The 13457-nt window shown below is 34.3% G+C and overlaps 1 protein-coding gene across 1 annotated transcript in view; it reads left to right on the top strand.

The window, feature by feature from the left end:
• The window catches only part of LOC138331255 (uncharacterized), a 43392-nt gene that overhangs the window by 9415 nt on the left and 20520 nt on the right, over positions 1–13457 (top strand). The window contains exons 12-27 of the mRNA XM_069278761.1: positions 573–627; positions 758–898; positions 1009–1235; positions 2130–2260; positions 3109–3290; positions 3587–3732; positions 4303–4635; positions 4938–5080; positions 5304–5374; positions 5659–5819; positions 6104–6270; positions 6641–6815; positions 7565–8148; positions 8829–9088; positions 9478–9681; positions 12422–12613. Coding sequence (XP_069134862.1) covers positions 573–627; positions 758–898; positions 1009–1235; positions 2130–2260; positions 3109–3290; positions 3587–3732; positions 4303–4635; positions 4938–5080; positions 5304–5374; positions 5659–5819; positions 6104–6270; positions 6641–6815; positions 7565–8148; positions 8829–9088; positions 9478–9681; positions 12422–12613 — 3172 coding nt within the window. The remainder of the gene's footprint in view (positions 1–572; positions 628–757; positions 899–1008; positions 1236–2129; positions 2261–3108; positions 3291–3586; positions 3733–4302; positions 4636–4937; positions 5081–5303; positions 5375–5658; positions 5820–6103; positions 6271–6640; positions 6816–7564; positions 8149–8828; positions 9089–9477; positions 9682–12421; positions 12614–13457) is intronic.

The raw sequence follows: 13457 nt of genomic DNA, 5'->3' as shown, positions 1-13457 counted from the left end.
AGGAGTAAAATGAAGAATGTAGGTTCAGTTTATTGATCATAATATGTTTTATTTATGTGCTGTTACAGCTTATTGGTCTGTTACTTATATCATTATAGACACAATTATGTGTTCTCATTCTTACAGTCGTATGTTATAGCTAACAATTTAAATTTAGATTTGATATATTAATTTTGTTGTTCGGATTTCGTTTCATGTAGATCTGTTTCAGTTTTATCTGCTTCAAAGTGTTGATCAGTGGTTTCCACGTTCTTGGAATATCAAGATTATTTATATTCTTTCATAAATTATTTCATGGATATATAAATTTATATTTGGGGGAATTGATACAAAAATCCCCATTGGTTTCTATTTCCTAAGAGTATGAAAAATATTAGCTAAATGGAAAGTCATCTTCCGATACATAGATAATTTATAAACTATTCTTCATAAACAATGGCGTATTTATTTCATTACATGATGTCGATGGTTGTTTTAAAATTGCATGATAGCTTTTAGTAGGCTGATATAAAGACCAACCTTGTCGAATTCCATACTTATTTCTAAACTGGCGACGATGATGGTTATTTCAGGAACTGGTGATGAAGATAGAGCATATTTGTTTTGGGAAGGACAACGAGTTTCATGGTGAGAAATGATACAAATGGTTTGGTAATAATTCAATCAGAATTAAATATAAATAAAAATTGTATTAAATGAATAATAAAAAAACAACAGAAGGTCACATTTTCATCTGTTTGTTAATTGAATGTTGTAGGAAGTGAGATTTTGACGAAGACCCAAAGGAGAGCTTGTTTAACACTTGGATCCCTAGCTAAAGCCATCAGGAAGACAGATCCAGAAAGATCTGACACCATAATTTCAAAATTAGAAGCTTGGCTTGGACTTCATAACGAAAGTATGTATTGTTACCATACATGTCCGTGTTTCACGTTGAACATGTTTGGAAGAAGTGACACAATCACATGCCTCTTTGTCTCACTATAATTCTAAGATACTTCGTTTCAGCTAAATCAGCACCAATTCTTAAGCAAAGAAGGAAGCGATCCGTGACGGAAGTGGATCGACCCAGAATGAACCACATCGTCACTAAACTGGTGTTCATCAACTCCCTGGGGAACTCGGGAATGGAGCGATCTTTGGATCACATCCTATCTTATCTACAACCCAACCAGGGGACATCTTCCTGGAGACGAGCTGCTGTTCTCGGTTTGAGGCAATTTAAGTGTAACAAGGTACGAAAAAAGAGGGTGTTACGTATTCTCGCACGTGTAATAAAGCACGTGTTTTGCTAGTTTTTATATTCATGAACGGGTCAAAGGTCGGGGAAGCATGCACAGAAGGTTTTGAAATGATTAATAGGTCTAGTAATGAGAAAAATTATAAAAAAAACTTTACAAACATAAATCCTTATATCCAAATCAATTTTTTCATACGGTGTGTGACTTATTAAAATTCGTATATGTGATATTCATCCGTTCATTGACACTACATGTAGTTTTAATGTCCGTCCAGGGTAGTCTTTAAAGTAACCCTATGCGACCCAGAAATATTTTAGTCGTACTGGTTCAAGGAATACGATCTATATTTTACTACCATGTCTTGAAGGGCCACGGTGGCCGAGTGGTTAAGATGTCTAGACATATTTCCACAAGCCCTCCTCCTTTGGGTCGCGAGTTCGAATCCGAAGTTGGGCAGTTGCCTGGTACTGACCGCTGGTCGATGGGTTTTCTCCGGGAACTCCGGCTTCCCTTCCCTAACAAACCTGGCACGTCCTTACATGACCCTGGCTGTTAATAGGACGTTAAACTAAAAAAGCACCATGCTGTGGTGCTCCGTCAGACAAATTTGGATAAGACTAAAACTATTTTATTATAAAATGAGTTGATATAACTTCATATTGATGTTAAGATTTTTTCAAAAGTTGTAGATTTTAATAACAATTGTTTGAAAGATTTATGAATTATTTTCTGATATAAATATACAATAATGACCATTCTTGAAAATTATTTGTTCTTTTTTTTCGAATTTAATTTTAAAATATTATGTCTTAAGATAAATATTTACTCACATTAGGAGAACATAACGTCAATTTCGGTAAAAGATGAATATTTATGGATATATTTCAGAGTGCTAACGCCTTACTGCATACGGCCCTGTACGATGACCATGACTTAGTGAAGGAACTCTCGCTGAAGGCATTTACCCATCACCCGAGAGGGAAGACTCTACTCCCGGAACATTATGATATGGTACTAACGTAAGTAAATTATTTTAAGTCTCCCCTCTTCCATTCCAAAGTATTCCTTTCTTATTCTTTTTTCTCTCTCCCGCACTCAAAAAATATATAAAACTTCTTATTACCGATGAATGAATGAAAAGTCTGCATGGAAGGTAACTTCAAATATAATATGCCATGTTTTTGTTTTTGGTGTAATGCTTGATGCATTGATAGACAAAAACACTTTTAAAATATTTCTTTATTTATTTTTTCACACAATACTGGCTTACTGAAGATTTTACCGATCAATTAAACGTATAGTCAACTTTGTGATTTACTAAGCATTTGGTAAGAGAAAGGATGTCACAAGTATCCAATGACATTAACTCGAACTTATTATACTCGAATACATTGTTTATATTTCAAAGTATTTTATTAGTACTGGGAATACTTAATGTCAACCTCATTTCACATGATAACTCTAATAACCGGATTTCTTGAAGCATTTAACTACTATCTAAGTTGACTGTCTCTTAAGTATCTACAAGTACTTTCATAATCTATAATTCTTTTCAGTTATTTCTATGTGTTAATATTTTGCCTATTTAGCAAAAAAAATTGCTTATTTAGCAAAATATGGGAAGATCAAGGGGCCGCGGTGGCCTAGTGGTAAAGGTACCTAGACAAACTTTTCGCCGATTGGTCGCGAGTTCGAATCCTATGCAGGACAGTTGCCAGGTACTGACCGCTGGTCGGTGTTTTTTTCTCCGAGAACAAGATTGTTAACAAAGGAACGACAACGGAAAACGTTTATGCTATTTCGGAATATGCGATAAAAGGCATCAATTCTTAGACAAAAATTTTACCAAGTTGCTGAATTATTGCAGGAAAAACTACTCATATCCGGCTCTAGTGAGGCTTAAACGAGGACTCATCGATATTGACACGACGGGAGGCTTTCGGATGGCTATTACAATACCGGGCATCAACTGGGATAAACAGATCGGATCTAGTGATGTTGGAGCTTCGTTTGGACTCACAATAAGAAATAGGATGGAACTAGAATTAAGTAAGTTTTGTCGGGAATTATCGAGATTGAGTATTTCTACGAACCAGTGAAAGTACATATTAACAATATTAAAAGAAACGAGTACAAAGAAATCTTGATTTATACAATGTTTTAAGAGCTCGTCTTTTTATTTTTATTGCACAATAAACGCATTGACAAAAATCCATCTAAGCATGATATGCATACAATACGTTTTTTTGTTCATTTGTTTTATTTTTTATTTATTTATTTATATTTCTTATTTATACTCTCACTGGTCAATGATAAACAGTGAATGTATTTCTATATTTCCCTAGAGCCTCTCCAGGGTCACTTTCTGATCGATTCGTACAATACAGCCTTTATAAAGGCTTACTGTGGTATGTTGAACATCAAAGTCGACGTATTTAACGCCTTAGCCTGCTACCAGGGACACATTGGATACGATCTCAACGTTCTCAAGGTAATTAAACAATGAGGTATTGTTTAAATTCGATCCATTTGTAACGTTATCAGAAAACTAATATTATTTGCATATGGTATTTTATCAAAAACTGAAGATTTTGTTAGAAAAAATATAATTATATAGTTGTAATATAATATAAAAATCTAAACAAATTGATTTATTATCTATGTATATGATACAGTTAATGAATTATAGATTATATGGATAGTGTTAATCAATTGATTTTCTTCTCTCATATAATTCAATTGCTAAATGAAATGATAAATTGTTTGGATTCAACTATGAAAGCAGAAATGAATGAAAAATCAAAATCACTCGATCACGTTTAAATATTACACAGTTTATGCTTGAATAACGCTCTTGATTTCTTGAGAATGCAGTAAGTTAACAGAACGCTGGCACATTTGATGATAAAAAAGTATCTGGAATAAGGTATTTGTCTTTCGAAATAGCATCCCTAATCAGTATTTTAATAATAGTATATCATGTAGGTATCATACGTTCTCGACAAATATGAGCGTTAATTTGTTTACGATTGTCACAAAATTACAATTTGTTTTTTTCTAGGATTTTGGTATCAATGGTGTCAAAGAATTGGTGAACATATTTGACACCATTATGAAAAACACCGTAGATCCAATAAAAAAAGCTGTACACGATTTCAAAACCATGGTACAGACGTTTAGAGACGGAGGTATTCAGAAAATGTTCAACAGCCTCGTCAGTGCTGTGAAGAATCTACCTCAGGTGATTAAGGCAGCAGCAGACAAGTTTGTGGCCCTGATGAAGAAGGTTGCTGACTTCGGTGGCTTACCCTGGCTAGATGACATCAAACGAGTCGTAGTCCGCGTCAAGACATTTATTGAAGATGTCAGAGATGACATTATGGGGTTTTATAATGTGAGTTGAAATACTCTTTTGTTCTTTGGTGACATATCATTTAATTTTAGTCTTAACATGCATTTGTTTATCAACAGTGAAAGAAACGTCAATGTAAATATAAATAAAAAAACCTTATAGAATTCACTTTATTCAAAATAACTTTGTATTGGATCTTTCTTTTTTACTTTTACAATTTCCATAAGATAATTCTAAAATAATGTTAACTCTAGGTAATGCAATTCGAAATTATCGGTTTTCTATCTATGTAATTTGGTTTTATATTATTATTTGAATTTCATTTTTTTCATTTTTGATGCCAGACCGTGGTTGATGCTGTAACGATCACACTACCATATATAGGCAAGCAGTTAATGGACTCAATCGTTACCATAATTTCGTCTGTCAAATCTGTACTCTCCAACCCGTCTCAAGCTATGTCTGGAATGACGAAGGCGTTAATGAAGTATGAGATATTAATGCATTAAATAATATGACTTTGATTATGTAGCTAGTTAATTGCAATTTTGTTGGTTAAATAAATCACATGTTTGATTTATTAATTTTGAGTTAACAGGTACTAATCGCGTTTTGTGTACGCAAGTAAAAAATCCAATCATTTATATGTTTTTATCAATCTATATATTAACAAGTATTTGCTTAATGTCTGTTTTGCATTTCATTTTCAGTATCAAAATGGCAATTTCAATGTTCTTGGATGTCAAAAATCAAGTGCTCGATGCATGCTTCTTCCTAAAAGGTATCGATATTAGGAATAATTTATATATATATCTTGTTAAATGTGCGATTTAATTACAAGCAGGTTAAGTGAGAGTGATTCTCTGACGTTCTTTTAAATATTGATATGTGCTTTTTATAGAGAGTTTATGTGTAAACTGATCAGTTTCAATTTCCAAAACCTAATACATTTTAAACAGGATGATAATAAGCTTAAACAATTTTGCAATTTATTTTCTCAATTAATATTGAGTGATATATAATGAATTGTCTATCTTTACCTGCAATCCTTATTTGTTATAAAAGGTAAGACACCTTACTGGATGACAATCGGCGAAGAGGTTGCTGGAATCATATCTGACGTTCACGACTTCTTAGCACGACTGGCAAAACCAGGGCCTGACGGAATAGTCGGTTCTACAATAGAACATGTGTCCATGACTGTGTCCGATGGGATAGAACATATGGTAAGGACAAAATGCTTTGATACTGGAGATGTGTAGTTCTTAATAAACGTAAATATGTATATTAAAAATATAACCTAAGATAGAGTTTCCTTTATCGTACGCTCTTTATAAAGTGAATGGAATGACTGTTTTTATCGTTGGTGGTTAAGAGTAATTTCATTAAGTAAAGTATTACAATGTTAGTTGAAATTTTATAAAATGTCAAAATGTGATCGAAATCGGCTCTATTACATGATAAAATCAATGTTACTGATACGCTTACTCAGTTGGTAACTTATTTGCAGGAAGAACAGGCAGGAGAAATCAAGGCGGAGCTGATTCAAGACTTCAAAGAGGCGATGGGACCACTCAATGATTTATATGAACTCGCCAAACCAGTCATAGACACGTTTAACTCAGTCATGGATGTGGTTCAGGGAATCAAGTCTACATATGAATTCCTGCGTGATATGTATGTAGCTTACTTTCAATTAAACCATAAATTCAGAATTATTAATTTGCCTGTCTTACGGTGTCAATACGGGGTTTCGAAATCCTAAAACGACGTCTGCAAAGTACGATATACCGTCGATTAGTCCTATCTTTTAATACTTGTAACGTCATATTTTAACGTGATGTTTGTTACGTACCATACATTATCACGTCATACAGAAATTAATTTGTCCTATGTACCGGTTAATCGTAGCGTTTAATTTAAAAGTAACCACTTTTTAAGCATATAAATGATCCAAAAGATAACTAAAATAACTTGATACGATTATATTGATAACGAGATATCTGGAGATTGCTACCTTATTATATTTTCATGTTTGCGTAATCAGGATCATCAAAGCCAAGTCAATGATACAGAAGATATTTGGTCCCAAGTTTAACATAAAATTCCCTACACGTCGCCGTGAAGAAGATGCCAAGTGCGGACAGGGAGTGTGGCCCACTGACTCTGCAGGACTGTACAAAACTACAGGAGTGAATGTCATTCTCAACAGAAGGTCGAGGGTGAGTATATTCTGTATGTTCATTAATTTTCATCAATTAGTGATCCTCGGAATTGTTGATATGTTACTGTACCAATGAACAATATAATAAGTTGATGTACATCATTATGACATTAATGACGCTCCACCGCTGACAGAGCATAAACGATACTCGTAATTTATAAATAACTGATGTTGTCTAATTAAAACAGTAGACATATCAAATAATTTGTTTTTATTTTGGTGAATGCACAATCAGTACTTCATTCCATATAGGGCATACTTTAATGGAGTTTGTTTGTGACGCAATTCATTATTTTTAATCTCAAACTGTTCATTTGTGGTAATCGTATAAAGTAAGGAACGTTTGCAACCGAAGAAAAATATTAATTCGTCTGCTCCTATTTTGGAGACAGGATCATATCATTCGACAGCGGTACAGTATCTTTAATTCAATATTCATTTTATGATCATAATGTAAGAGTTTGCATGCGAATTATAGATGTCAATATTACATTAGGTCAAAAAATATCAACAGTAAACGGTTTGTTTCAGCCTTTTATTTTTTTTTGGTTGTTGTTGCTTTTTCAGACTATTATTTTTAATACATTTAATCGTTTAAAAAAGACTGAATATAGTTGTACATTGTAAATTATTATGTTATTATTGTTACCATAACATATTTGTAAAAAGGAACCGGTCGTTTGATGTTTGCATTTTTCAAATATTTGAAAAACACAATAACAATTAAAATATTAAATCGAATCACAGGTTCCATGTCCGGTAAATGGAATGGTGTACAAGAGGTCTTCAACACAGCTCCTTATAATACCTACAGATGCCGACTTTCAGAGTTTCGAGATCGTGCTAGATAATGTCGAACCTGACAAAATCGTCTCTGCTCACGGGACATACGTTGATGCAGGTATAAAGATAGGAAGAGCCGACAAATCTCCATGCATGCCCAATTATATCCACTTGGCTATGAGAGTGAGGATTACGGGTCCTCCAAGACCAGACGAAGACTACAACTACGTCGACCCCTCTCCGTATTTGGATAGACTCATGCCAATGCCGCAGTGGATAGAAGAATGCAACGAACTGTCTTTGATAATAATGGATCAGGTCATCGAAGCCGGAGCGTTAGATGAGGAGGGGGCCGATGAAGAGACAGAGGAGGTTGATAGCAGCATTAACGACAATGACATCAATAACATGGACCCAGCCAAGGAGCCGGCATACAAACCGGACTTTAACCCAGACTCATCGCAAAACGTCGGGAGTGGTTTCCTGAGTGGAATGAAAGATTCGCTGTCTTCATTTTCTGACCTGAAAAATATGTTTTCTGGAGACAAGTAAGGGTTTAAAATTACTAGTAAATCACTTAAAACTATTGTCAATATATATTCTCAGAACCATTGTTACCTAAATAAAAGGGTTAAGACTGGTAAGTGGGTTAATTCATTAATCGCCATTTGACAATTTCTAATTATGAATTTGTTCGGTTTCGAATGTTTGGTCTTAATTTTGATTTCCCCTTTTCCATAGTCGCTCAAAGTTTCGTTTATATTTTAGTTGAAACTTAAACTCTGAATTATTTAAGTATTTTGTTTGTAAAACTTGTTAATATTAATTGTTGGTTTTATACTAAAAGATGCTCGACCGCTGACAAATGGTATTTTTTTCACTATCAAAAACAGGAGCAGACGATTTAGTATTTTTCTTCAGTTATAAAAGTTACTAACTTTACATCATTACCACCATTGAAAAGTTTGAGCTTCTAATTTTACTTTAAAAATATGAAAAAAAATTAATTGCATCCAGAAAAAAATCCGTGGCACTATATGGAATGAAGTAATGATTGCGCATCCATCAAAGGCGAATAAATTATCTTATGCTATTTTTTGTGTTAATTAGGCATAAATATACACGATTAAACACCAATTATGGTTCAAATGATGAATACCATTTATGCTCTGTCGGCGGTGGAGCATCTTTAAACCACTACAAAACATACTTTATTATTTATTTTTAGCATGAAAGTACCAAATATCTTGGATATCATCGATCTTAAGAAGTATTCGGTGTCGAAAGTAACTGATATTCTAAGTCCGGCACTAGCGACGGATTTCAACAACGTCATTCATAAGCTTTCTGGGGCAATGAACACTATGCCATCTCTTCCCGCTGGATCATTATCAATTCCACAACTTCGGAACGTTCTCGGTGGTGCTGCAAAAGGGCTAGGAGACAAGTACTCGATGATCAACAAGCTGTTCTCAATGACTGAAAGTAGTAAGTTACCGTATATATCAATATCAAAATGATTATTTATTTTTATTTTCAGTTTGGAAAAAACTGTTTTTATATTTTTTAACAAAACGTGAAACCATCCATTATCTTAATGCGTTGTAGTAATAATTAACCTGGATTTATTTTTTGTTCATTTAAAAAATCATGTAATATAATATATCGGATGCATGATTGCAAGATTTCCCTAACGTGAAGTGCTTTGGTTTCGCGGGAGTTTATGTTTCGCGACATGACTCTCAATAAGGATACCATCTACAGTACTTTAACGCTAATATAAACTTTTTGGAGTCCAATCATGCATATATTTTGGTATTGTGAAGCAAAAAAAAGTAGGAAAAAATCTCGATTCTTTTCTTTTCTTTTATAACTAGTTTGTCCAACATTTCGTGATGGTCTGAACAAAGGGATGGGGCACTTATGCCAGGTTCACGCTGACTGTTTGGGATTATCTTGTGAATTGATGCTGCCATATGGTTCAGTCATGAAAATGGTGTCTGTCGATATCAGTGTAAGGCCATGTGATTGGAAGCTTCAAATAAATGTCAATTCTGCAGACCATGGCATCGGTTTAGACGGTAAGATATGGTTATTTAAAGTAAATGTTTGATATAGTAAAATAATAAATAATAGAAATACTAGCACAGCATACACTGCTACTTAGACTACGGTAATATGTCATATTTTTATCATGTTTTTGACGGTCACGGTTACATCTTCAATTTTATATTATGGGTGACGGTCAAATGCCGTATTTGTGTCGCCTGCAACGCAAGGGCGACACTTTTGTATCACTACTTATGTCGGCGTCCGGGAAACGGTTTCCGTGCGATAACTTAAGTATTTATTGTCCGCTTCCAACCAAATTTGGTGTATTGCTTTATATTAATGTGATATCAAACGATTTCGATAATGGCCAAATCCGTCAATATTTGTAAGAGATACTAGACTTTTAATCGTCAAAACAGATAAATCTATGATTTCCGGTCGATAGCTTAAAAATTTATCATCCAATTTCAACCAAACTTTATAAATTGTTTGATATCAATGAGATCTCGGATGAGTTCAATAAGTATCAAAATCCGTGAATATTTGCAAACGTTACGTGACTTTAAAATCGTCAAAACAGATAAATCCATGGTTTCCGTTCGAATACTTTAGTATTTATTGTCCGATTTCAACCACATTTGATGTATTGATTCATATCAATGAAATCTTACATGGGTTTGATACTGGGCAAAATCCGTCAATATTTGCAAGAGAAACGAGACCTTAAAATCGTCAAAATCTCGATTACTTTTAGTATTTACTATCCGATTTCAACCACATTTGGTATATTGCTTTAGAGTATATCACGTGACAAACTACTTGAATCTGATTGGCTACACACATGGTTACTATTTGAGATAGTGCCGCCCGGGCAAGCGGGCACTATTGAATAGGCGCGAAATTGAACGTGAATGTATTGTGACGTCACCATTACAAGACATCATTATAACGTTGCGCTTCGACCAAGACTTCAAGATGGCGGACAGGCTGTTGTGTGCGGGGAAGGAAGCAAATGTTGCTTTTCCACAAAAGACAATTCACACATGTTCTATATTTATCTAGAATCTACCTTTAATCTTCATGAAACTGAATCCCGTTTTTATAGAATCCAAGATTTCTGCGACAATTCATATGTTGTACTTTAAACGTAACAACATGGTGTTACATATTACCACAAGCCCTCCACCTCTGGGATGCGGGTTCGAATCCCATGTGGGGCAGTTGCCAGGTACTGACCGCTGACCGGTGGTTTTTCTCCGGGTACTCCGGCTTTCCTCCACCAACAAACCTGGCACGTCCTTACATGACCCTGGCTGTTAATAGGACGTAAAACTAAACAAAACAAAACAAAACAAAACAACATGGTGTGAAAATGAAAATAGCGTCGTGAGGTATCGCTTGACGTGCGTCTATTACGATGACATGAAAAACGGTCTCATGTCAGGGTGATGCACTAAACCCATTATGGCCTGGTTGAAAGGGCATTATTGTCTCATAGCATTGTCTCGTGATGGGATAGTGCCCTCGCCTTCGGCTCGGGTACTATTCCATCCCTCGACAATACTATGAGGCAATAGTGCCCTCTCAACCTGGCCATAATAAATAAATATCAATGAGATCTTAGGTGGGTTCGATACTGGTCAGATCCATCAATATTTGCAAGAGTAACGGGACTTGATAACTTCACCTAATTATTTAACAATATTTTCAACTGTAAATAACTAACTATTTTTTGTGATGCTATACAGGCGACACATCCACTTCCGTGGAAATCGTGTACATCCTACCTGTGACAATCATACACCTTTTAATCACGTAATCCGCCTGATATCCTGTGATTTTGCCTGTAAGATATTTTTGCATAGGTTACTTGTGTAATACGACCTAGAACAATTTTCAGTGGCTGCAAAACCATTGCGATGCTAGACACAATAAAATGACGTCAGGATTACGAGGACGGTGGGATGAAATGGCGGCCTCCACTAAATTTTCAGAATACATTTTGACGTGAAATTCTTTTTATAGGTTTTTGTAGTTATGTGATAAAAAAGTTTTTTATCTAAAAAAGTTCATTTCATATGAGATTTTATGAAACTCATCTCGAAGTTTTAATATTTGCTCGCCAAGGCTTGCAAAAATTAAAAAAAAACTAAGACTCGTTTCATAAAATCTCAAATGAAATGAACACTTAGTAAGATAGTGTATTTATTATATGAGTGAAGGTAATACACGCTATTGTATCCAATAAACCTAAGAAAAAATCCATATCAGTTAGTTAACGTTGATGTTTACACACTCCAGTGTGTAAACACCTACAGCACCTCTCATTAATCAACTCCTACATATCTTAATTAAGATTTTCAACCCTGGACTTCTTTTCATAGCGTATTTTTTATATAACATTTACTGTATAACAGTTAGTTGCTTATTCGCAGTATTATACAACAGAATATTGGCTCTCTGTCACGCACTAGATTTTATGGCGAAACCATATTATGACGCAGTTTATGGTCGTTCGTTTACCTGAAGGCAAACGAGAATATAATGTCTATCTAAACGCTAGTTATTTATTTTAAAATTAAAAAAAAAGACAAGAGCTTTAGAGAGTCTCTTTTTCAAAACTGATAAACCGTTTGATTAACATGATACACAACAGTGATTTCTTTGGGAATCATTATTTATATTATGGATGACGGCTATATACCATACATTATCATATTCACATTATGATCCATTTTCCTGTCAGGAATGCTTATATTCTCCTTATAGGTCATGATCATAGCATACATTTACTGACAATTGCTGGACTCAGTGCCGATCTCATCTTCAACGGTGACGTCATTAACAACGAAGTGATACTGAGCGCCGAGGTGACCCTCTGTCATGAAGAATTCCTTTCTTGTCTTGTACGGCTAAAGATCACAACCGACATCAAATTCCCGAGAGTAGACAACTGTGATGGTGAGTTTCCTCATAAGCAATGGTAATTTTGGCAGTTTTACGGCCACTCGGTGATGAGCAAAATATTTGTATGAAGATGTCCTAGGGTCAACTGCATATTGTGTGCTATTCATATCCGATTTTTTCCGGGTTCATGGTAATTTCAAAGGGAAAAAGGAGAAAATCATGTTTTCCTGTTTTCATTTCTAATCAATATCTATTAGAGTAGAAATAAAATTTATGCAATTTATTAGTTGGTGAATTTTGGTAAACATTTAAGAAACAGATGGTAATTAAGGATCAGAGTGACATTTATCTTGTTTTAGCATAACACGATTGTGTTTACTGATTTTGCTGAAAACGTTCGCTTTTTGAAATATTCGATATCTTGCCATTGATGTTTAGTACTGCATATTGATTTAGACATCACCTACTTAATATTATTGCAACTCATGACTGTCAACTCTGCCTGCATCCTCTGATTTATTGATGTTTAAAACAGTCAAAATTGTTTTATGAGAGAATTGCAGTCAAAACTTATACTATAAAAAGGATAATAAAACAGTGGCTCAACAATAGTTCTCGTTGCCACTCATGTAATTAATTTGACTCATATTTCTGCATCAGTTGGAATTTATCATTTTTGTTAACTTAGAAGTTCACCATTTTAGACAGCAAAGGATATGTTGTAACCAATGGAGAAAGATGACTAAGCTTCATAATTGACCTTTCAAAATTTACATTGAATATGAATTGAACAAAATATGAATATGAAATATAAAGGAACATACGATTTAAATCAAAAAAAAGGAAATGAATATTTCTGTCTCTCTGTTTGCCTATTCATACCGAATGTGTTTTTTTT

The sequence above is a fragment of the Argopecten irradians genome, chromosome 9, assembly GCF_041381155.1.
Source record: "Argopecten irradians isolate NY chromosome 9, Ai_NY, whole genome shotgun sequence".
NCBI classification, from domain to species: Eukaryota; Metazoa; Mollusca; class Bivalvia; order Pectinida; family Pectinidae; genus Argopecten; species Argopecten irradians.
This window is presented reverse-complemented; position numbering and strand designations above follow the sequence as displayed.